Source organism: Sarcophilus harrisii, chromosome 3 (assembly GCF_902635505.1).
Source record: "Sarcophilus harrisii chromosome 3, mSarHar1.11, whole genome shotgun sequence".
Lineage (NCBI taxonomy): Eukaryota > Metazoa > Chordata > Mammalia > Dasyuromorphia > Dasyuridae > Sarcophilus > Sarcophilus harrisii.
In genome coordinates, this window is record NC_045428.1 from 239,616,087 (window position 1) to 239,643,090 (window position 27,004).

Genomic DNA, 27,004 nt, shown 5'->3' on the forward strand with positions numbered 1-27,004 from the left:
ACTGAACTAGACAAAATACATAAAAATTAAGAATGGTAATTGTACTGCATCACTTTCTTAAGGTGCCCATTTACCTCATTGAGTTGGTACCTGGCTTTTTCTCTGGACGAAAATATGACCAAGGATAAGCTTAGGGTGAGTGAACAAGATAAAGCCTCTCTTTTCAGTGCCGGTGATCCCAAGCCTGGAAGTCAGGCTTTACATTTCTACATTTTTACATTTTACAGGAAACAAGTGTTTCTTGTGAACAACATATTGTTGTATTCTATTTTCTATTCCATTCTGGTATCCTTTTCTGTTTTATCATATTGATGTGGGAACCCTGAAACTGACAGGGGGTGAAAGGGGGGAGGGATGGGGACCCTGAAACTGTCTTTCTCTGAAACTCCTTGAAGGAGAGAATCTCCTTGAACCCTTGCCTCTATAAAAGACCCAGGGAATCAAGATAAATAGCTTCATTCTGTTGTCCTGAAGAAGCCCACCCCCATTGATAACACTCACTACTGATTATGCCCTCTATTGAGTTAAAGATTAGTCTAGGACTACTCATTCAATTGGAAATTCTCTATTCAAATCGAAAATTCCTGTCGGATTTCAACTCATACTGTCCCTAGCCCTAGGCCAGTATCTGCCCATAAAAGTAAGTATCATCAGCAAAACTCTTTACAAAATCTCCTGTTGAATTAGGGGTTTTTGTCCACTAAGAGAATTTTTTTCTTAGTTAGAAAAGAAATAAACTTTCCTTTTATTGCCACATATACTTGGGTTTGTGAATTCTTGTCACATGGACCTGAGTCTCTCTCTGTCTCTCTTTCTTTTCCTCTTTCTCCAAGCCCAGCCTCACACCTCATCAATATGAATTCACACCATTCATATTCAAGTATGATTGTTAATTGTGTATTTCTCTTCACCTATTTTCTTATACTTTACCTCTTTTTTTAACCATTTTTTTAAAACCATAAGTTCTTACCCTTTAAAAAGTTTTCCTTTTCACCATTTCTTTTATGATTCAAGTTTTAGGTTTTTTGTCTCTTTCTTGCTAATTTAGACAGAAATCTCTCCTTGGAGCTGCCTTCATTTACACATATCCCCTTGCTCTCTTCTTCTTCCTTATCTATCCTTATTGATTTCAAAGTGTTTCTATACCTAATTTTTTATGTATGCAATTTCCCTCTTTTGAACATTTCAGATAAAAGTGAAGTTCATATGATTCCTGATATCCCTGTTCTTTATATCTTTTAGTTTTCATCTTAATTCCTCCCCTGTCTTCCTTCAGCATCACCAATACATAACAAAACTGCTTCTGATTTCTTGGTCTCATTTGATTACTTATATGATACTTGATGAAAAACTAAATGGGTTTCTAGTCATATGAAAAAAAATGCTCTAAATCACAATTAGTCAGAGAAATACAAATTAAGACAACTCTTAGGTATCATTACACATCTCTCAGATTGGCTAAAATGACAGGAAAAGATAATGATGAATGTTGGAGGAGATGTGGGAAAACTGGGCCATTACTATATTGTTGGTGGAGTTGTGAACTGATTGAACTGTTGAGGTGTGAGAAATGAGGTGTAAGATTTACCCTGACAGATATGGAGTCCCCAGGCTGGTGTCACAGGTTTTTTTTGTGAAAGAATTCATAGTCCCGATCTGCAGGCGAGATTTTTGGCAATAAATGAGTTTATTACACTGAGAAACTATTTCTCAGTGGGCTCTTCGGGATTAGGAATTGGTAAAGGTAGGTTTTTGGCAAAGATGAGTCTATACTGAGAAAACTTCCCAGTGGGCCAATTCGAGAGAGGAATTAGCATAGCTTTAGGGTTCAGAGTTTTTTATTAGCCTTATATGGTTTGAGGCTAGGGAGCTATTAAAAGCTAATTTTCAATTCAATAAAGGGTGGTGATTGTTTCCCCAGACCAAAGTAATTATCAGATCATTTTGGAATGGGAAATTCTGATGGGAACCTGATAGCTTTCCCAAGGGAGATTCAGGTGGGCGGGGATCATTTTTAGGAATTTCACCAGCCTAGGTGGCCCACCCCTCATAAAGATCAGGGAGGCACAGAATCCTTATTACATCACAACCATTCTGAAGAGCAATATGGAACTATGCCCCAGGGGTTATCAAATTGTGCATGCCCTTTGATTCAGTAGTGTCTCTACTGAGTTTGTATCCCAGAGAAATCATAAAAAAGGGAAAAGAACCCATATTTGCAAAAATCTTTATAGCAGCCCTTTTTGTAGAGGAAAGGAATTGGAAATTGAGTGGATGCCTGTCAGTTGGAGAATGGCTGAATAAGTTACGGTATATGAATGCTACGGAATATTATTGTTCTATAAGAAATGATCAGCAGGATGATTTTAGAAAGACCTGGAGAGACTTACATGAAGTGATACTAAGTGAAGTGAGTAGAACCAAGTGAACATTGTACACAGCACCAAGATTATACAATGATCAATTGCAAATTGTTAAGTATAAAGGTGGTTTGGTAATGAAGTTTAAAGTATGTGAATAAGGTGTTTGAGAAGTGAATCTCTTTTATTAGGTCAAGCATGATTGGCTAATCAAATAGATGACTTGAAGGGATTGGCAGCTTTGAAGAGTGAGAGAATTTCTATAATTAATCAAGTGGTGGAGAATTCCACTTTTAGGACTCCTGGTTAGTTTCTTTACTGATAGATGAAATAACTGCTGAAAAGGAGCCTATGGGAATGGTACCTCTACCCCCTGTCTCCTACCTCCATATCCCAGACTATATTATGAGTAACAGACAAAATGTTTACAAAAAGGTACTGGGACAAATAAATACACAGAGAGAAAGATAGTCATCTAAGAGATGAAGCAACTCTAAGAAATGACATGATAGAAGAATGCAAGTTATGGATTCAAGAAAGTCCTTCTAATAACTAGGACCTGTGAAGGGGTAACCCTCTGCAACATGTTCTCTACATGGATGTTTAAGAATGTATAGGACATTGTGTCCCAGATTTTTTTTTGGAGGAGTAATGCTTTATACCTATTATTTTAGTAAATATTCTTTTCTGAAAGCTAAATGAATTGTGTTTTAAGTTAACAATGGGAAAATACCTGTGGGGACTCTTTGGGATTATTCCTAGATTACTGAGAAGAGTCATAATGTAAAGGATAAATTGGGTGAAGACCTCTCATGGGAATGTGATTGAACTATGCCCTAATTGTGATTTGAAATTTTGCAATAATAAGTTAAGCTATAGCTAAAAAGCTGCAGGTGTTGGATTGTCTTGTTTGAACATTTCCCCTCCTGTTTCCTACCACCTCATAAATTAGCATTTAAGTACCTCTTTTAAAGGTGATGATGGATTTGAGAATTCATGTAACAGAATTATTTTATTCAAGAATATCTGCTTGTATAGCAGTTCTCTAAGGAAATTTAAATTAAGAGTTAGTTACTTACTAATATTTTGTTTCTGGGATAGACTTTTGTGTTCAAAGTGTTCAAGCAGGCTTCTGATTTATTTAATCTTGTGTTTTGCAGTTTGTACTTTGCACTTCTTTACTGACAACACTTTGTCTGTTGGGAGTTGCCCTTTCTGAGGATATTGAAATAAATTCCTTTTTGCTTTTTCTTACCTTAAGCTTCTCTGATTGTTTTTGTTATTGCTATTATCCCACACAAGGGGACTTGACCCACTAATTTAAGAGGGAGTTGAAGTAACCCAGACTAAGTGCTACATTAATGCAAATGTAGAAAAAACACTTTCACTTTACAATTTGAAGAATTTAAAAAGTGAAACATAACAGTTCTCTCAGAGGACAACAGAAAACAATTTTATTAGTTACATAAAGTCAATTAAAAATGAACATATTTTGCTTCAAGTTGTGAAGCATATTGTGGTGGGTATGAGAATACAAGGATTTTAGTCGGTATCTTGACGGAAATCTATTCCAAAACCCCTTGCCCCAGTAAGGAGACATTCATTCAGAATCATGTTCTGTCAGAATATGAGCAGACACTCTATGGTATTTTAGCCTAGTCTCCTACATCTCCATAAATTCTTAAAAAATTTACCTAAATGAATCAACAAATCAAAATATTAATTTGGGAGAAACTCTTGTTTATAGTGCAGTTACATTAAATCAAGTATATATTTTTTAAAATATTGGGTAAAGAATAGAGTGGATAGCAATTGTAGCATAAATAGTAATGAAAAATACCATTCAATACTTGCCACTTGGAAAATTCAGTCTTAATAACATTTAGTTTTGAAATTTTGATACTGAAGTTGAAGTATTGACACAAAATACATTGTTAAACTGCTTAATAATTGTAGAAAAATAGAGGCTGTTTGATAGGGACATTCTAGTACAAAGTTTCTGTGAAGCTTCCCCTTTTAAAGCCTAGAAAGCTCATGTTACAAAAAAAAAAAAAAAAAGATTTGGTAAACTTTCTGTCTCATACTACATTGATACCAAAGACACTGAGAGGGAGAGACATTAAGTTTTAAGTACCACAGTCACAAAAATAGAAGTTACACATGCACATGCCCTCAATGGTATAAAGTTTGTTTTCTTTTTATTTGTGCTAAAGGGCATGTAAAAGTTCAGTAGGACCCTGAGCTGCTCTTTCAACTCAGCTAACTAGGAAGATGTTTGAGAATTAAAAGTTAGAGGAGGGATGAACTTTTGATCACAGCTTCTTTTACTTTGCCCTAAAACCCAAAGCTCCAGAAATATTGATCCTTCTGGGCACTGTTGGTTATTTCCCTCACCACGAGGCACTCTGCTTATAAGGCTATCATTGATTATCATTCTCCACCATGAAATTGGTGATGGTGGTTTTCTTTCTGAGAAGCACACAATTGCTTTAGCATATGAAATGCTGAATTCTCTTTGCCTGGAGAACAGCCTTACATTTACAGTGTAAGTATGAAGAGAAGTATTCAATAGATACTCAATGCATTGTCATTCCCAGCAAAGGGAAACAGCCAACAGCAAATACAGCTTTGTTTCACTAAAGGAAAGGGCAAGAAAAAAGTTATCTTGGAGCAGACTCACCAGAGTAGGTGAAGACAGACCCTAGTCTTCCTCCAGAATTGTCATTTACTTTGGGGGAACCACACCTGCTTCTCTGTGAAGTCTTTTATGATAGACAAAACCTCCACCCCTACCCCAATATAGCAAAGGAATGTGTATCTCCATTGGGGAGGGGAGAGGAAACAGAAACAGTTTTGATCTCTTTTGATCTAGATGATGTAGAATCTCAAACAGTGCAGCTGTAAAAGCGGAAAATAAACACATCCACTGAATGAATAAGTATGATGGGCCACTGTGTTTAGGGACAGATAGTTTATAGATGTGAAATTAATGTGAAAGATCTGTCACAGTGCAAAATTTCCACCTGCCCACTAAGTTTCTCCTGAGTTTTTTTTTTCTTTTTGTGTGTGTCTGTAATTGTCACTTTATAGTTCAAATATTCTGTACAAAAAATACTTTAAAAAAAAGTGAATCCTTCTTTTTCAGACTAGGCAGATAAGATATATACATGCAATTTTAAAAATTAAGGCTGTAGTTCTTTTGTTTTGATTGAGGGGGACTTTGGGGTCAGATTTGTAACCTTCTACCCAATTCCAGAAATATTTTCTCAAAGGTAATGCAGATTAATAATCTAATTCTTGATTTGTAGTTCTTTCAGGGGAAAAAAATCCAGATACAAATCCTTTGTGACTGTCATATTCTTTTATATTGGTTTTATGTGATTAGTGATAGAAAAACATCTGGAAGGTGAAGGAATGTGTGTGAAGTAAAGATAGTTTTTTTTAAAAACATTCAAAAACCAATAAAATTACTAAGACCTTAATAAATGTCATTCATTGAATCTTTTCATGAAATCCTATAACTTTAGGTCTACCATGCCCACAACTAGCATATCAATTTTCAAAATTTTCAAATGATTATTCTGGAACTATTTGGACACAAAAAAGCTTTGAAAAAAATTTTTTTCCCCAAGCTATTATTCTTTAAAGGAAAAGGCTGATAAGATGTATTGATGGTTATGTGGGAAATAGCCTTATTCCCAAGAAACTATCATAAACCAGGTTGGTAGATGGATTGGTAGATGAAGACTGTTTTAGAATGACAGCTTTTCCTAATAAGAAAGATTAGTTTAGTAAATATTTTACAATATTCTGTAAATTTGTGGTGCTTTCTTCACCTCCTAATTCCAGCTACCCCCAGATCTATGGCTTTTTAGAAAGGATCAGTAAAGAAACATTGAGGTGATTTAAATAGCTGCCAGTGTGGAACACTGAAGAGAGGGCCATGCACCAAAAGGCCAGATAATTAAGGGGGACTAAAATAATTTGAGAAATACAAATGTTAAAACAGAAATTCCTACTATACAATGTTTGGTAGTTTTTTTTTTTTTAATTATTTCTAAAGTTAGGTGTCTAAACCTACATAAGTTGCACAACTATGTACATTATTTAGGTCTTCACTACAGTACCTGTGTACATGCTGGGTTTTATCACTAAGTGTGAAGAGAAAAAAAATTACATAAGGCATATGTACAGTGTCTTGTTAAACTGTAGATCTTTTAACATAACAGCTTTAGAAAGGCAATGCCCACTTTTGGCAAGCACATCACCCTATCTGTGAAATTTGCTGAAATATGTACAATTTAGAGCTACTTTCTACTCACTACAAGAATGATTAGGCACTAGAGATGGCTTTTCATGTTCCAGGTATTAAATATGACCCTCTTTTTTAAGCAACCTGGTATCACAGATCTCATGCACATCTCCAGCTAAAATCTACAAGAGTTTGAAAGTATGACAGTCTGAGAGGAGACCACTAACAGAGGTCACTGCCACTAGATCTTTAACTGCTTTGTGAAGCTCTGTGTTTGAGAATGGGCAGGCAGATATTTCACACCTTGAAGATTTCTTTTTCTTTTTTTTTTTTTTAAACACATTAAAATGAGGGAAAAAGAAAGAAATGAACAAAGGTTGTATGAGGACAAGGGGATGCTCCACCCAAGATTTTAAACTTTGGATTCATTCTCTAGTTTTGTCACATCACCATTTCTCTCTGTTTGTTCTTCATGATTTTTTTCCTCTTCAGTTTCCAGTTCAGCATGATGGTTGAGTTTGCTGGACACAGACCAACTTAGAGGCAGTTCAGCCCTGTTGGATAATTCTGCCAGCTCTTTGGCACTGAGAGATGGTGTGCTGGTCTCATAAGTTTCATGAAAGCTGTTGTAATCTACTTCATAGAAACCATCCTCCAGTGTCAGAACAGGAGTAAAACGATAACCCCATAGGATCTCACTGGTCACATAAGAACTGCGGGCTTGGCATGTCATTCCTGTGAAGAGAAGGAGAAAGCTTTAATACTTGTGAATGAGGACATTTCAGGAAAAGATGAATGAAATTTTGGTTTGTTTGTTTGTTTGTTTTTAACCAAGAAATCTCAAAATAAGAGAAGTCCTAAAAATTTTGGGAAACTCTGGTGCTGGCCAAATGGAATATTTTCATTTTTGTGGCAATATTACATTGTTCATACTTCCTCTAAAGAGTAAACTTTATGATATTTTTCAGAAAAGTGTATAGATTAATAACAAGTTAATATCATTTGCCACTGTGTGAGAAACATAAAAATGGAGAATGGGGGAAAAAGCGAGAGGGAAGGGGGAAGAGAGAAGATACTTTTCATGTCTTTAATAAGCTTACCTTCCAATCCTTTTTTAAAATGACAAAACTTATGACTTTTAAAATTCATAAAGTGTCAGTGTTATTCTTACAAATAGTAAGCTTTCCAGTAGGGGATGAATTTAATGGAAATTAAGACAACTCTGAGGTACTACTTCACACTTCTCAATTGGTGAAGATGACAGGAAGAGATAATGATAAATTTTGAAGGGGATGTGGGAAAACTAGAACATTAATGCATTGTTGGTAGAATTGTGAAATGATCCAACCATTCTGGAGAGCAATTTGGAATTGTGCATTGCCTTTGATCTAGAAGTCTCTACTAGGTCTGTATTCCAAAAAGATCATAAAAGAGGGGAAAGGATCCACATGTGCAAAAATGTTTGAAGTAGCCTTTTTTTAAGTGGCAAAGAATTAGAAATTGAATGGATAGCCCATCCATTGAAGAATGGCTGAATAAGTTATGGTATATGAATATTATGGAATATTGCTGTTCTATAAGAAATGTTGAGCAGGATGATTTCAGAAAAGCCTGGAAAGACTTACATGAACAGATACTAAGTGAAATGAACAGAACTAACAAAACATTGTACACAGTAACAAGATTATGTAATCAATTGTATTAGACTTGGCTCTTTTCAACAATTCAGTATTTCAAGGTAATTCTAATAGACTTGTGATGTAGAGAGCCATCTGCATCCAGAGAAAGGATGACAGGGACTTGTAGATCACAACATAGTATTTTCACTTTGTTGTTGTTGTTTGCTTGCCTTTTTCTTTCTCATTTCCCCCCTTTTGATCTGATTTTCCTTATGCAGCATGATAAATATGGAAATATGTTTAGAAGAATCGCACATGTTGTTGAATTATTTGTTGTCTAGGAGAGGGAAGAGGTGATGGGGGAGGGAAAAAAATTTGAAATACAAAGTTTTGTAAAGGTGAATTTTGAAAATTATCTTTGCATGTATTTGGAAAAATAAAATACTATTTAAAAAAAAAGTTGACTATAATTTCATTGTGGCCTGACAAAAAAGTATGTCTTTCTATATAATACAAGGTTTACTTGAGACAAATCTTTTAATTGAATGTTTTTAATAAGGAAAAATGATTTGTGGTCATAGGATTTATATATTAGAGATAATCTGGTCCAATTCTCTTATTTTGCAATGAGAAAATGACCAAATGAAGTTAAATGATTTGACTAAGATCATGAATAGAAGTAGTAAGTAGCAGAGTCAGGATTTGAACCCATGACCATTTAATTCTAAATTCCATTTTTCTTTCAAATAACTAACTAGTATTTTTGAAAAAAAAGTATCTTAGGTTACATCCAAGTCCTTTCCATATTACCTGGATTTTGAATAGTGTCTGTGTCTCATAGTGAAATCACTAGGCTGTGGAAGAGATAGTATCATACCCTTCATGAAAGTTATATGTTGTAACTAATAGCTCCTGTCACATAACCAATTATAAGAAAAATGTTTCTTTGTTTATGAATAAGAAAAGCCTTTGCAGTGGTAACTTAGTCTCTGGCATCTCCTTAACCCATCAAGGCAACTTCCTGCCTTCTTAGACCTGGCAGATTTTTTTGTGCTAACTCTGCTACACTCAAGCATGATCTTCTTGGAGAAAAAGAGAGACAAGGGAAGATTCTGGCTCCAAATTCAACCAGACTGAATCAGAATTAGTACCACCAACAGAGCAAGAGCCCTGTGTTCCACTAAAACTAAATCAACCTATTCTTTTGCAAAGCCAATGCTTGTGGATCAGTCATTTATAAAACCTTGATATTTAAAATTAGAATTGCTGCCAGCCCATTACATTTGGCACTGTGAGGAGGAGGATGAAAATGATTTCCTAGTTCCAATGAGGACAACAGGAAGACAAAGAATTGATTCTCTGAGTTCAGAGAGAGGATACACTAGCACAAGTTCTTATGGGGCACAAGAACTGTGGGCAGTTTTGGAGAAAAGCCACGAATGGAATAAAATGGGATACTCTGCCAAACCTCAGAAATTTGTGTGGTAGGTGTAGAAAAAAAAGAGATGGCGAAGTAGAAATGCAAGGCAATACCTCTAGGAATGAGAAAAATCTCCTGCCTCTCTGAAACATGAGGTTAACCCTTTAATCTTAGGACAAATTCAAGTTGATGCTCTGTGTTTCTCATAAAAGAGAAGTTTTTGATTTTATGTTTGTTCATTGTTGGGACTAGTGAACATATGTTGACAACAATACCTCTCTTCTGCATGTGATTTTCTGGAAAAATTTCCTTTTCTTGTGGTTTGATTTACCAAAGAAAAAAGATAGGTAAAATGAGAGTTTTTCAGCTAAAAGTTTCCAAACACTTATCTTTTCTTTGAAATCTAATCCTGGCCAGTTTGGAATGCAGAGATAAAAGATAGATAAAAGTTAAGGAAAGAGAAGTGCTCACCTTCCCCAACCAGTGGATTATGGCAGAATAAAACTGCACATAGACAATCTAGTGATTCAGGAACAATCTTTCAATTATAGATTTCCCAACTAGAACAGAAATCAATTTTGACTAGTTTTATGTGCTAAAATATCCTAGTGAGAATTTTGAAGATGCAGCTCTCTGGAATTGTTTACTAAAAAGTAGAGATTCTATGGAATTTATATACAACACACCTATATTTCCCCCTTTTATTCTTCAGGGAACTGGGAATATGTATTGTTTTATTTTATCTTAGGAAGGGAGTGAAATACAATTCTGAGTTTGTTTTTTGAACTATCTCTCACATTGAAATTTAATACTCTACTCCAGGCCCAGACTGCAACCAGAGCATTGGAAAGTTCTATTGTTCACAGATATTGCAAAGTTAATAACCACTGTGGATGGAAAGCTAAGCTGTTTTTTGGGATAAGGACAAAAGAAGTCTCATTATCTGCAAGAAGTTCTGTAGGAACTTATTAGCCTCTCTGAAATTTTGGCCTTGGATACATCACAAAACTTTACCGTTCTGTGAGAGAAGCAACTTCAAGAATATGTGTGGAACGAAGGAAAGTCCTTGTCAGTGTTTAACCAGAAAATGTATACTATAATAAAAAATGTATACTATAATAAAAAAAGATTCAGCTATGTTTTTTACTTGCTCCATTTGCTAGTTATAAAATGTTGAAAAATAGGGCAAAATAATGAAACAGCAGGTAGTTTACCTTTAGACCAGTAGGAGGAAGCTGAAGCTTTTTGAGTTTCTGAGGGACAATGATTTTATATGGAAAGCATTTCATTCCTAGACCATACACAAACATAGACACTCTACTTCAATATATTGAGAAGAGAAATGGCCCTGAAATCTACTAAGGAAAGGTACTCAGTAGAGACCATGCTTTCCCCAACTTCCAGGATGAAGAATAGGAGATCGCTAGACTGGCTAACGAGAGCATTTAGAGTCTTAAATAAGTGAATTCTCCAGAGTCTATTTTTGTAATAGCAGTTTTTGTAATTAACTTTGTACTCTGCTTTTTTGGAATTTGTTTAGAATGTTGCATTTAGTAACTAAACCATTAAATATTATTTTGAACTAATTAAAACTTCAAGTACTGGGTTCTCAAGGATGGGTGAGGTCATGGAATGACTGCTCCTTACCACAATTAAGGGGTGAGATTTAGTAGACCAAAGCCAGGATTGCATATTAACTAGTTTTAAGTGGACCCTCTGATCCAGAAAGAAATTTAAGAGGGATTTCCTTGGAATGTGGAGCAAATAGCATTACAGACCAAATAGTGATTATAGTATGATGTTGATCCATATTCTCTATCATGTAGGCAACTATAAGAGAAGGGTTTTTTTGTCTTATATGTAATAGAAAACTAAAGACTTTTCCTCAGTCCTTATTCTTAACTTCTGCATAGCCTTGGACACTGTGCAAATTCTTCCTTTTGATATTTTCTTCTCTACAGGTTTTTGGAGCACTTTTTTCCCCTCTTGGTTCTCTTTCTTCTTGTCAGACTATTCTTTTTTTTTTTTTTTTTTTTTTTTTTTTAAGTATTCTTTTCTAGATCTTCATTATGTTCACTGTAGGGGTTTGTTACAAAATGTCAGAAGAGGAACTCTACCAACTGGAATAATCAGAAAAGGTGAATCTTGATTAGTCCAAAGACATAGAAGTCAGAGATGAAATGTTTTTTTTACAGGGAACAACTGGAATGTCTGTACAGTTGGGGAATGGATGTACAGCTGGAAGAGATTAAGGAGAAAACACCAGATCTTTGTTAGGAGCAAGATAGCAGGGAGTATACTATCAAGAGAAAGTGTAAAATTTTACAATTTATACTACTACCTGAGGCAAGCAGGGAGGAGCACTGATAGCATTATCTATCAATCCTTTTGTTTTTAAGTAGGGCTTTTGTTTCTTGCATTGACAAAATCGTCATAACACTAAATTTTGCTTCCAATCAGGAAGCCAAATTATGATGTCAACCACCAAGATTGTATTTCCCTATACTACTCTATTTATAATTTCCCTCCCCCCTCACCCTCTCAATGCTTATTGGTAACCTAACTCCTTTTTAAGGTTAGCCCACCAGTCAATGGCATAATCCCTTTCATTGCCTTTTTCTCCTTGTTATAGCTAAATTGTAGGAATTTAGAGGCCAGTCAATGGCATAACCTCCCACTTGTCTTAATGGCATCTTACTCCTGATTAATTGTGAGTTCTGCTAGGGAACTTAGTTCTCCTCTTTCCTCTTAATTGATAAAACCACCTTTTTTGACTAAAGACCTTATGGATTTAGCCTGTTTTTTTTTTTTTTTTTTTTTTTTTTTTTTTTAGCAGTTTAAGATTATAAAGATTATAAAATCTTTGTCCTTTAATTTGGAGAAGGTATGTCTACAAATTCTTTTGAGACACCTTACTATACCAGTCTTTGACTCCAATAAACTTTTGAGGTTGAGCACCCCCTCTATCCAACAGTTGATGCCCTAACCCCAACAGAATCCTATTGTAAAGTATTTTAAATACTTGTGGATTTTGTAGTTTATTCTGTCCACAAAAGAGTATTAGTAAAGCTTCTTGTGTAAAGTTGTGATTTAAACATATCAATTTGGAGGAAGGTAAACCAGATAGGGGAGACCTGAGTGGCAAAGAAACCAATTAGAAAGGGCTATTGCAATAGTTTGGGAGAGAGGTACTGATTTCTTGAGTTAAAGAAGCTGTTGAATGGGTGGAGAGAGAAAGGATGCAGGAGATGTGGAAACTTAAACACTTGGCAACTGATTTGATTTGAGGACAGGAATGAGAAGGAAATCTGGGGATGATTGCTAAGTTTCAAATTTCTTGACTGGAAGAATGGAGAGTTTCTCAATAGAAAAAGGGGAGCTGGAGAAAGTTTAGAGAGAAACAAAAGAAGTTCAGTTCATGTTGAATTTAGGATGCCTGCAGACTGTCATGGGGAGATGCCTAGCAAGCAGTTTGAAATGTCAGTCTGATACTCAGGGAATATATGGAAGCTTGTTTTATAGCATGGATGTGTATGTGTGTGTGTGACACATACACACACACATACACATACATATTCCCCCATACATATAAATATATATATTTCAGATGATGATTGAAATCCTGGGGACCAATGAAATCATCTGTAAAGGGAAAAGGAGAAGGTAAAGGAAAGAACATGGACAATGATCCTTCAAGGATGACTGAGAAAGATCAGTCATAAGAATAGAAGTACAACTCAAACAAAAACTTGGGAAAGAAAATTTAATGTCCAAATATCAAAAATGGGACGAAGTAAAGGCCACTTGAATTGATAATCATTGGTAACTTTGTGGATAGTAGTTTCAGGCAAGTGATAGGCATAGAAGATGAATTACAAAAAAAAAACAAAACAAAAACAAGAATAATTGGGTGGGAGGTAACAAAGTGACAGCTATGATGCCAACGGCTTTTTCTAGGAGTTTGTGAAATGGATGAAAGTAATAAAACAATAGCTTGAAGGGATGGTAAGTTTTTTTGTTTTTGGGGGGTTTTTTTGAGATGAGGGATATCTGTTTATGCTTCTAGGCTTAGAAGTTGAAAATTAATGAGCTAGGTATGATTAAAAAAGCAAGTTCCCAGAGAAAATGAGAACACTGAATTAAAGTCACAAGTAGAGCAGTTATTGGCAAAGATAGAGATCATTTCATTTTCTGAGATTGGAAAAGGGGAGAATAGAACAGGAGTTGATGTTGAGGTGATTCTATTTATTATATAACATTAATTCTCTTGATCTTCTGTTTTCCCCTCTCTATCCAAGGCCAAAGTAATAGCTATTTAGATTTCTGGTAGTTCTCCTTTCCTTTAAAGCACCTCTTAGCCCATCCCCCAAGAACAAGCAGTGAAATAGGATATTGTGTTCAGAAAGGAAATTGAAATACAGGGAAGGATGCCAGAGTGTTGTTCTGCATAGTTTATCTGTATAAGATTTCTGTGATTTAATATTCCTTTAAGACTAGACTGGTTGCCTTTTTCTGAGAAAAGAAATTTTGGAGCTCAGTTTAAGGGAAAATATTACTGGAGATAGATCTTTTTCAAATAATTCTGTCTAACCAGGTATCCCTAATTTTGTACTTTTAAGTTGATTTATTAAATCCAAGTGTAAAACTTTATGACAATTATAGTTTATATTCACAGATTTAGCTCAGTATTCTAAACTGTTAAGATATTTTTTCAGTCTGATTCTGTCATCTAATAGGTTAACCTTCCAGATATTTCATATGCAAATTTGATTTGCACGTCAATTATGTTTTTCTTCAAGTCAGTTAAGAAAAAGGTAAATAGCAGAGGGCACTCTAAGATAGATCACTCTATTAAGACTTCCAACATAACACTATTAAGCCTCTTAATACTATAACTCTATTAAGTCCTTCCAACTTAACATTAGTAATAATTACTCTTTGGATCTAGTCTTTTCCATTTCAAATCCTTCAAATTCTCTTATTCCCTACATCTTTATTTGTTAAATAAAGAATGGCAGAAGAGAGATTGTAAAATATTTTATTAAATTGTAGATGAGCTATCATATTTCTTTAATCTAGTAAAAATGAAATGAGGTTAAATGGTAGAGTTTATTCTTGATGAAGCAAGGCTGACTCATTGTTCACTGTTTCCTTCCCACCAAGCTCTTTTCCCTTTTTCTCTTTTCCATTCTCCTTTCCTCCCTTCCCTTCTCTTTTTCTTTTTCCCTTTCTTCTCTTTCTCTTATCATTAGTGATTTGGATCACATTTCTTGTGGAGCACTTCTTTTGAGAACTGTGTGTTCATTTGCATTTGACCATTTCCTTTATTATTTCAGATGCATTAATTTTGTACGGAAGTTTTTTTTTTTTAGAAGAGAACATTGTATACAGTAACAAGATTATGTGATGAAAAACTGTGATGGACTTGGTTCTTTTCAACAATGAGGTGATTCAAGGTAATTCCAATAGACTTGTGAAGGAAAGTGCCATCTACATCCAGAAAGACAAAGCATTTCCAGAACTATGTCAAATAATACCAGGGAGAATTAACATCCTTGCTTCACCCTCATATTTATTGGAAATGTTCCCTTGCATTATTCCAATTGCATATGATGCTTCCTTTTGATTGTAGATAGATGCTTATGATATATATATATATATATATATATACACATATATATATATATATATATATATATATTTTAAAATTTTTTATAGGATTTTTAGTATAAAAACTGATTCACTTTGTCAAAGACTTTCTGCATCTATGAAAATAATGTGTAGTGGATGTTTTGGTTTTTAATATGATTATGCTGATTTTCCCCTCCTAATGTTGGACCATATTTGCATCATTTGTATAAAGCTCACTTGGTCACCATGAATCATTTCTTGGACAATTCTTTGTAGTCTGTTTGATGGGATATTGTTTACAAATTTGAGTCAATATTCATTAATGATTTTAGCCTATAATTTTCCTCCTGTGTTTTATCTTTCCCTGGTTTATTTCCCTAAGAATATATTTGTCTCATAAAAGAATTCTGGTAGGTTGCTTTCTTTCTCAATTTTTGAAGCTAATTTGTAAAGCACAAATGGGTATTAATTAATTTTTAAGAGTTTAATAAAATGCTTTTATGAATCTATCATCACCAGGAGTTCTCATGTCCCCTATCCTGTTTTGATGGTTCCTTTACAGCTAAATCTATTTTCCTATCTGAATTTAGGTTATTAGCAATCTTTATCTGATAGTTTGAGTGTTTTATATTTTTGAAGTTTTTTTCTATTTTGTATCTTCAATTTTCTTAAGAAATCACTGTACATAATATATTCTGATTTTTCTTTTCATCTCTTCTGGTTTTGATATTTTACCTTATTCATACCCTTGACTCGGATGGCAGTTTCCTTGGAGGCTAAATCTCAAAGTACCTCAGCCTCAGCTCCTTTTCCAAGTTGGGCAAATCACACTTCATCATCCTATATCTTGGTCCCAAATGAGTTTTTGGAGGGTGGAGGGAGGAAGACGCAGAATTGTTCTTCAGTGTGAGATTGAGCTCTATTTCGAACCCATACATGTGTCCTGTTCCTTTTCCTGAGTTCCTCTGTTTCACTGCAGAGATCTAATGCAGTCCCAAACACTGATTCTGTGGAGCTTTCTATCAGTTTCAGCTCTAGCAAGCTTCTGCAGACTAGACTGCTGCCACAGTGCTGGTTGAGACTTCTACAGCCTGGAGCTAGAATCTCCACAGCACAGAAAAGGGGGATGGGGTTCTATGGTAGAGGGTTTGTATATTAGATCCTTGAATTTTGTTGCAAGCCTATCTTGAATTTTTGAGTTAAATAGCTGTTTTGTAAGTTGCACGGTGGGTGGTAGGGGAAGGGGGGTTAAATTAATTTAGAAGAGGCATTAGTTCAATTTTTAAAAAAAAACTTTTGGATTCTGGGTGTCTTAGACCATAGAGATAGCTGAAGTTGCTTTATCTTTTGTACATAATTTCTGTTTCAGAGGTATTTGAGACTATGTGGAAAGTTTAGAAAATGTTTAGTACTCACTTTTTTTGGTTTTGTTCCCTAGATAGTTATTATTCATCACTTTAATAATATATTCTAGAGTTTTGCCAAGAATAGATGTTAGTCTCATCAGTCTATATTTTTCATATTCTACTTCTCCCCCCTTCCTTTTTTTCCCTACTGAGTACTATATGTCCCCTTCTTTAATCCTTTGGCACCTCCCCTAGTTTCACACTTTCCAGAGATCACTGACCATGGCTAAGCTATCATATCTGCCAGTTCTTTTCCTGTGTAAATCATTTGGGACTACACTGGTGGAAGCTTGTGAACTACACTGACCTAACAGAAATACTTCTAAAATCCAAGGCAGGATATGGGGACCCAAAGTGCCAGTTCAGACCAGAATTGGAGGAATAAGGCCAGGGAGAGTGTTACATGTCTTTAAAATCTTAGTTGGTCAGTAAATTTCCTATGTCTTTTTAGATAAATTCATATTTCTTCTGTACTGGAATTGTTTTCCTTTGTGTCTTTTGAGAATTTCATTTTTGAGCCTTTACTATCCCTTCTAGACTGAGAAGTCATATAATTCTTTAACTCTTATCAAGAACAGGTACATGATACATATATTGTATTTAACTTGTACTTCAACATATTTAACATGTATTGGTCAACCTACCATCTTGGGGAGGGGGTAGGGGAAGGAGGGGAAAAGTTGGAACAAAAGGTTTTGCGATTGTCAATGCTGAAAAAATACCCATGCATATAACATGTAAATAAAAAGATATATATATAAAAGAACAGGTACATGTACTGCAATTAAACCTAAATAGATTGTTTTGCCAATATTATCAATGCATCTGGGTCATGATAAAATGAAGAAATAATGAGATGACATTTCTGGAAAATAGTTGGAAAATACAAAGAAATAATTGTATTATATATGAGCTATTTTTGGACGTTACTGAGGCAGCTGGGTGACTCAATAGATAAATAGATTGCTGGACCCCGGGTCAGGAAGATTTAACTTGAAATCTAGCCTCAGAGACTCATTAGTTGTGTGATATTAGGCAAGTCACTTACTCTGACTTAATCTACTGGAGGAGGAAATGTCAAATTACTCCAGTATCTTTGTCAAGAAAACCTCGTCCTGGTCAAGTAGCATTAGGATATGACTGAATGACTGAACAATATAGAAATTACTATTCTGCTGTAGATTTCTGGTAATCTCTCTTGTAGATTACCTATATGCATACTCTGGAAGCTCCTATTTTCCTCTTTCTAATAAACTCTGTTATTTCAAAGATTATCTTCACATAGGTTTATTTTAAATCTAACAACATAGTATAATCAGCAGGATTCTTAGCAGTGAGGGAAAAGTGAGCAAATTCTCCATGGATATTTGTGGCTGTCTTCTAGTAGATATAAGATCCTGCTTTTTTTGTCTCCTTCATCTCCTCTTTCACCCCCTAACCTCTTTGTTTAATATCTCCCTCTTACATCTGGAAAGTTGATATTTATTAAAGTCCAGATTTGCAATAAATAAAAGAGAGTTCACTTAAAGAATGTAAGCTGCTTTATCAAAGGGAATTTTTAGAAAATCTGTATCCAAAGCAAATAGATATGGGATATTTTGGGATGGTTATATTAAGCCTTCAAAAAACTTAAGAATGAATTGGATTGGGATGGGGTGGAGCCAAGATGGTAGAGTGAAATAAGCAATTTTGCCTAGCTCCACAACCAAAACTTTGTAAATTCTCATTATTTATAAATTTCTTTGAAGACTTGCCACATTCTCTTAATTAAACTTGTCAAGTTCTCTTGATCATTAGCTTTATCAAGATTATAAAATCTTATCAGCTCTGTGAAAGAAGGAACTGCAAAAATGTGCCTTTTTCAAATTATTCATTTTTATACCAGGATATGTTTAAATTAGAAAAGAAAAGAAGCATGTTGAATGAATGTTTTGGGAAAAATCTTGTATGTACTTAATAGGTATGAAAGGTAAATGTTTTTTATTTATTGTTAATTTTTATTGCAAAAACAAGAAAAACACCTGTCTTAATAGTGAAACTTGCTGTGTGAGGTGAACTTCCTTGGAATTGTAATATGATTTGTTCTGAGTTTAATTCAGCTATAATTATTTTGAATTATTATGAACTTTCCAACATTCAAGGGAAATTCCATGAGCTACTTAAAGGAAGATCCATCTGGACTATAGATGGATGTGGATACCTGGGCAGGTTGAGAAGACAGATTTACGTAGGTAATGGCAAGAGTCTCTTGAATCAGTTTCCCTATCAATTCTGAACAGGAATATTTCCCACTTAGTTGATTCAGAGCCTGGCTATGATACCCTTTAAATAATGTAAAAATAATGTAAAATCTTTTGCATACCTTCCAAAAGGTATTTATGATTTACCTGAAATCAAACAGAGCTATAGCAATTTTGTCCTGGTATACCTTTGATAGGTTAGTCTATAATTTTAAACTTAGGACTGAGTTACTCACTGTTTTAGTCACATCCTTCTTCCTTTAAAAAATTAATATTTTATAATGGATTTTTTATTACAATCATGAAGCATCTCAACTAAAAATATGAAGGATTATATTGCTTTGATTTTACTGTCCTGAGTTTATGACCATTAATTAACTTCCTAGCATAGGCAGCTAAGACCAATAAGGTTTTAGACTTGCTATATCCTTGCTCTTTTGCTTAATAGTTCATATAATTCATGTAAAAATTATGATATACAGCATTACTTATCAATTTAATGAAGCGAGAACAACATATATCCTCAAAGGGGTGATAGAATAAAGATATGATATGTGTAAAAATTTCAATTTTAGTGAATTAGCAAATATCATAAAATTAGACTAGTTTCATTTGAAAGCTAAGAGGTAAGTGCCTGCCTTTTAAATGTATCTTATTGGGTTCTTAAAGGTCTTATATACAATTAAAATTGCTTTTGCAGCATTCTGCTACAATAAAAAACAATTAAAAAGGCTAAATAAAAATAATGATACTAAATAATATGTTTTGAATTTTATTCTGCAGGAATAGGTACTACCAAATTTTCTTTCAAGTTTACTTGAATATTCACAAATACTTACCTGCACCCGCAGACTAAATAATTTCTAAAGTTTCCTCTGGTACTAAAATCTATAAGGCTCTGTATTTCACAAGCCTCTATTCACCAACATAATGATGATAATATTGACATGGTTACTAGGAAAAGGGCATACTAAATATGCTGTACTGAAATCCACATAAAATAAATATATATATTGTTGGTTATTCAATTGTGTCCAACTCTTCATGATCCCATTTGGGTTTCCTTGGCAAAGATATTAGGGCAGTTTGCCATTTCCTGAGGAAAGTAATGTAAACAGGGTTAACTGACTTGCCCAGGGTCACAAACTAGCAAGTATTTGAGATTGGATTTGAATACTGGTCTTTCTTATTCCAGGTCTAGCCTGGTGTCTTCTACATCATTTATCTGTTCCTAAAAACAAATATTCACTAAAACTTTTAACAGATGACTTGTTTTCCTGAAATTTAAGAAATGATTACTAAAGATAACTGTAATTACATAAAAATTATTTATGTAGAGGCTTATTGTAGGTTTTTATGTGTCTTTATGAGTAAGGAATCATAAGAAGAAAGACTATTATGTTTTATCTGCTATGATTAACAGATAACAATATTTTTTCAAGTGAAAATTTGAGAATAAACAATCAATTAATTACTCCTTTCTCAGAAAAATCCATTTTTTAAAAATAACAAAATGCCCTTGGTCTTAATCCATTATGATAGAAGAGAAGAAATGTTCCAAATATATTGGAAGAGCAGCTTTTAAAGAGTTTCAGGGGACAGAGGAAACCAGCTCAGGAGGGATAGTAGAGGCTTACGATTGAAATTCTGAAGACATTAGAAGAAACAAGTAACAATGAGGAGGAAAAATAGATTTTGTCTCTTGAAAACTTGAGAACTCATCAACCAATTTTTAACAAGGAAGCTCTAGAAAATGGAAACATCTAAGTAAAGATGAATATAAAAATGTGGAATTGTCTTGTTTCTAATACAAACAAACAACAAACAACTCCTTCAAACCCATCAAAAGTACTAATGATCACACTGAGCTTTGGTTGTCAAAAGAAGCTACAGACCACAAAAAGAGATTTTCTCCATCTCAGATTGGGGAAAAAAGGAGAATCTAAGGTAAGGGATCTATCAGTCTGTGATTGTAAGCTTAGATCTGAAGAAAGAGTCTTGATTTTGTTATGACAGTTTCTTCTTTTTATGGCAACTTTCTGGTTGGCTTAGGGAAACTAAAAATATATTATAATGGACCTTTTTGTTACAAACAGCAAGCATTTCTGACTTGGAGTGCGAGTATGGAAGACCCTTTTGCTTTACTTGTACTCTTAAATTTCTGACCATCTTGCCTCAATTTCTTATCTGGATGACTATGGAAAATCAGTTCTTAGACTTCCCTTATCTCCTTTCTCATTGATTTAATAGTTATATATTAATGTATAAAATTAGGTTTAAAAGTTATGTATTAATGTATAAAACTAGGCTTGTAAACTATTAGATCTTTTATGTATGACATAAATATATAGAATATATATGTGTGTGTGTGTGTGTATTTGTGTATATATCTATCCTCAAAAGGGGATAGGACAAAGATGTGATGCAACATAAAGATAAAACCATAAAAATTTTACTTTTAATGGAGTAGTAAACTTCTCTTTGGAGACAGCAACATGATTAGATTACTTCTACCTGAGAACTAGGAAATACATTATTGACTTTCAAATGTTTCATTTCAACTGATTGATTTCATTTATTATTCTTGTGAATAATAATGAAAAATATCCATTTAACAATGATAATCCTAAATAGTATATCTTAAATTTTGTCTTGGAGGTAATAGGAAACTACTAAGTTTCTTTAAGGCCAAATTGACTATGCAGAGATACATGTCTATCCATGTAGATGCCTAAATAGATAATATATATTTTATATTTATAAATATATATAGTACATACTTTAGTAAGTAATAGATTTTTAATATGTTCTACTAGGTTTTAGATTTTTATAATATCTGCTTTTAGATATGTTTTATTGATCACTTATAAAGTCTCAAGTTCAATTTAAGCTTTTACATGTAGAATTTAATTGTCAAAAAAATTTTAATACTATGATTTGATGCTATATAGATTTGAATAAAAGAAGGGAAACACCAGGATAAACTTATATTAAATAATACAATGGGTCTTTACAATCACACAATCTTAAAAAAATTTGTTTTAGGAAAAAGGTTTGTCTCAATATGTTGAAGTTAATATATTAAATGGGCCAGTTGTCCATAGCATTTCAGTATGTACAAGATGGTTAATTGGATGTTTAAAAATAATTTAAAGTCTGAAGTGTGGTTTAATTGCATGTTTAAAAGGTCCATTTTCAAATTAGAACAACACTAGAGTGTTTCTAATTATAATACTATATATTTTAAAATAAAGCTTTTATTTTGTAATCTGTTCTTAAATGGATTTTTTTTTCTGTTTGTACTCTCTCACTCTGATAATATCAAGAGACAATAAAGACATTATTGTTATTATTACTTTTTACAAAATCTGATTTTTTAGTCTATGGATAACATTATTCACCTGAACATTATAGTGTTCAGGTACAGACAGAACAAGTGGTATGTGAAAACTAAAATTTATTAAGCTTTTCGATGAACTCTAGGTAGCCTAATTTGATGTTCTTCCTATAGATGTACTATTTATAAAGTAAGATCTATTAGGTTTGAACTAGCTTTCATAACATGAATGTGAAAACAAATGTAATTAGATTTTGTCAGGTTCTATTGAATTATACTAACCTGCTGTTATTACCAGGTTTTAGTAGCATTACTTAGGCAACAAGTGATTTGCAATCTTGGAAGCAGATCTATTGGGAAAAACACCTCTCCAAAATTGCCTTAGGAACAATGCCTATTTTAGGTATTGTTAATAATAATGTCACAATTAAGGATGTTGATTCAGAGCTGAGTGTCTCTAAGACAGAGTGAATGGAACCCAACACTTTGTGAATAGTGGTCAAGAACAGATTCTTTTTGCCTTAGAATTTTCAAAGGAAAATGTTACCTAAAAGCAGATGACTTTATGAGGTAGAAAGCTAAATCCAAGATGACAGGATAAGAAATATGCTACTTAAATGGTCATTAACTAAATATTGCTTATATGTATTTGACCAAGACTGTAATGTTTCTTCGGTATCTAACATGCTTTGGGGACTTAGAGAAGGGTGTGGAGAATATTAAATATCTAGAGACATCTGACTGGGATATTTGGAGTCAGTTGCCAATAAATGACTGAATCAAAAAAATTTTTTAAAACTCTGTAAGCCAGTAATTGTTATTTTGTTTTTGCTTTGCTGTTGGATTCAGTGTTTCCTAATATCTTTATTTGCTCATGGAAATAGTAACCACAAATTTGTACTAAGACTTTGAGAGAGGAGGGCAATAAGATGTAAATACATATGGTCAAAATGCACAGATATTATGTTCATCTATGATTACAAACAGGAAATGTCATGAAAATTTTTAATATTGCCATTTGCTTGAGACAGTAAGTCACATCAGTAGGTAAAACTTGCATTTCAGGTAATTAATTAGTGATAGAAGAATTTCTGTTCTAGTTTTATTCTCCCTATTTACTTAAGCTATAAACTATCAACTATAGCTTTGGTTCTTTCTGGGTAGTTCCTGTTTTGCCTGCAAATTCCAGTTAAATCTTCTAGTATTTGCTGATCAGATTATTTTATTTTACCTGATATAATTCTTCCCCTTTGTGCTATCAGTTCTTTGATGTATAAATCTTGGTCTTTCCTCTTACCCTCTGTAAAATTCCAACATACCCACATTGCTGATATAACTAAGTTTAAATTTAAAGTTGTTGAAAATGTTATTTGGGGCCCATTGGTTTCTGTGTGCCGTAAGATGCTCTGAATATATAACAAACCAGTAATTAAAATGTTTTTTAATATTGATAAGAATGATTGACTACAGTACCTGTCAATAACTATCTGAACAATTTTATGCTAATTATCTATTAATCTATCATGCTATAAGGTTTACAAAATGTTTTCCTCAGAATGCTACTGTGAAGAAGATAGTCCATAGTGTGCATTTATTTATTGGCAGAGGTAAATGTAGGAGTGGAGAGAAATATGGATCTATGATTTCACTTGTTTCTTTAGGTCTAACAGAATTGTTTGGGGACTCAGGAAAATTAAGTGATTTGTCCAGTCATCCTGTCAGTATATGCCGGAAACAGGATTTGATTACAGGTCTTACTGTACCATGCTGCTTGTATTATCATCTTCACTTTGTATATGAATAAATTAAGCAACCTTCCTAAGTCATCCATCTAGTAAATGGCAAAGTTGGATTTGAATTCAAAGCTTCTTACATCAAATTCAGTGCTCTTTCCATTAAACTATGCTCATCTCTGTTATATTTACTGAATAGAATACTTTATTTAGTTTGTATTAATCTCTTATTTATCCAGAAAACATGAACTAAATATATGATTTTTTTTTATAAAATTAATGCCTGTAGTCAATAACAATTGCCTCATATATTAGATGTTTTGTTATTAACAGAATTAAAAAAAATTAAATAACTACCTTAGAGAGGCCTTGAAATGATACACTTCTTAACTCAGTCACTGGGTTTATTCCTAATACATTTCCCAATGCCCAGCATCATAGATTCATAGGTGCATGACTAAGAAGGACTTTTAAGTCCTAATCCCTTAATTCATAGACAAGGAAATTTAGCTCCACTGGAGTGAAGTGATTTATCAAAATCATACAAACCCTCTTCCCAACCCCACTTTTTTTTTTTTTTTTTAAAGGGGATTAGTGGTCTATCAGTAAGAATAAGAAGTGAAGAGTTCCTAAGAGATAGCTAGAAAGGGACATATGATAAGTTAGAAACAAAGATTAGAGATGATTCATTGCTTTGTTGTGGCTTTTATTCAACTAGGTTCAAATGTGATTATTTTGAATTATTCTAGTGTCTTAAAGAAGAGAAGATTTCAATAACTATTGAAAGTTCTGTGATTCAGTGATCTATTATTCCCAATTTTGCCTGCAAATCATACTGGGAAGATGTCGCCTAATTTGCAGCATTTGTATTACCTACTATCTGTCACATACCAGGTCACCCCCTCCCTACCTACATGTTAGGTAAAGCCTAACATGCATTAAACTTCTCTTATAGGTAATTGAGGAAAAGCTAAGATGCAATGGCTAATATTCTTTTGCTGACATGGACCTATCCACATTTTTAAAAAAATCTCATTATGAAATTTATTAATAAAAGCTGACCTCATTTTGAATCATTTGATGATCTAGAGTAATCAGCCTGTCAATGTGTTGCTACTTTGAACTGTAAGAAACTCCAACTCTTCCCCCCCCCCCCCCCCACCCCCCCCCCCCCCCCCCCCCCCCCCCAAGTTTTGCCTCATTAATCAGAACAAAAGCCTGAATACAGAATTTTCCTTTTAACAACTGTGAGTCAACAGTGACTTTTAAGGGTTTTAACCTCTGGCAACAGTTGTGGGTGTACCTGCTCTATCCCAGGAACTAGTAATCAGGTGCTTCCTGATAGCAAGATGGAGTGGAAACATTTCCCCTTTTCCTCCTTCTTCTGTCCATATTCTCCCTTCCTCAATGGTTAATTAAACCATGAAATAACTGATAATTAAGTTCCCCAAAACTCAGGATATGTTCCCAAACCCAAATTTTGATCTTTTTTGAAATTTGTTCATGAAGAAGGAAAGGCAAAAAGTGTGAGCAGGTGAGACAGGAAAAGCCTAACATACATTTGCATGGAAATAGTATATATAAAGAGGAGTGAATTTTCTGGAACTCTGGGTAAATGATTCATTAGGGAGCAGGAAGGCTTCCTAGAACCTCGCAGGTAGAAAAGGTGTAAGAGTTTGGGGAAAATCCTGCTGGTTTTGATATTCACCATTGATAATCAGTAATGTTAGGACTTCCACCCCAAGACTCTTCTCTTTTTTTGCTATTAATTAGTAGTCACCTTGTTTTCTAGAGCAAAGTCCCAACAAGGAAACTGTGCCCTGAGTTTGGCAAGGCAACAATCCTTTACATTCACCTGCAATGAACTCTGCAGCACCTAAATTACAGAACTGGCTCAAACCAGCCCCAGATGGTCCCTGAGGTGGGCAAGTCTCTGATCATAAAGCCCTGCTTTGAATAGATTTTTTGTCACTAGGCAAACTTGCCATATTGTTGCCTTATTTCTCACTGCTTGATTCTTGACTTGTCAGAACTGTTTATATTTGCCCAAATAAGTTATATGAATATTATGGAATATTATTGTTCTTTAAGAAATGACCAGCAGGATGATTTCAGAGAGACTTGGAGAGATTTACATGAACTGATGCTGAGTGAAGTGAGTAGAACTAAGACAACATTGTATACAGCAACAAGATTATGCAATGATCAATTCTGATGGACTTGGCTCTTTTCAACAGTGAGGTGATTCAGGCCACTTCGGATAGATTTGTGATAGAAAGAGCCATCTGCATCCAGAAAGAGGAGTGTGGGGACTGAGTACGGACCACAACATAGCATTTTCACTCTTTCTGTTGCTGTTTGCTTGCTTTATTTTTTCTTTCTCATTTTTTTTCCTTTTGATCTGATTTTTCTTGTGCAGCATGATAATTGTGGGGATATGTATAGAAGAATCGCATGTTTAACATATTTGGTTACTTACTGTTTGCGGGAGAGGATGGGGGAAAGGAGGAAGAAAAATTTGGAATACAAGGTTTTCCAAGGGTGAATGTTGAAAACAGTCTGCATATATTTTGAAAATTAAAAGCTAGTATTTAAAAAAAGAAAATGTAAGAACATAAACAAACAAAACAAACAAACAATAACAACAAACAACTATCTGTGTCAAGGTTTATTATTGCTGTCTTGGGTCTTCTCGGTTCTAGAGCAGATCCCAGAACATATATCTAGTTTTCCTTCCTTCAATGGAATAAGAAAACTTTTTGCTTTATAACTTCTGGGTGCTCTCTGATACTTTATTTTTTTTCCACAGTTGACAGTGGGAACTGAGAAAATTATGGTTTTTTGGCCAGATAAATTTTTTTGGCTAGATAAAGGACAGGACCTAAGGAATTGTATTCAGTCAAATATACATCCTAAACATGAATGGAAGGATATAGCCTAGGCAAACCTGGTATTTTCAGTGATGTTAAGAGAGCCTTTAAAATGGCAATTGCCCTCTATTATAAG

At 34.0% G+C, this 27,004-nt stretch overlaps 1 protein-coding gene across 1 annotated transcript in view; it reads right to left on the minus strand.

Moving 5' to 3' along the window:
- Positions 1-5,231: 5,231 nt before the first annotated feature.
- The window catches only part of KCNJ6 (potassium inwardly rectifying channel subfamily J member 6), a 75,401-nt gene continuing 53,628 nt past the window's right edge, over positions 5,232-27,004 (minus strand). Inside the window, exon 2 of the mRNA XM_031959278.1 lies at positions 5,232-7,347. Within this exon, the coding sequence (XP_031815138.1) occupies positions 7,025-7,347 (323 nt within the window). The 3' untranslated portion in view covers positions 5,232-7,024. The remainder of the gene's footprint in view (positions 7,348-27,004) is intronic.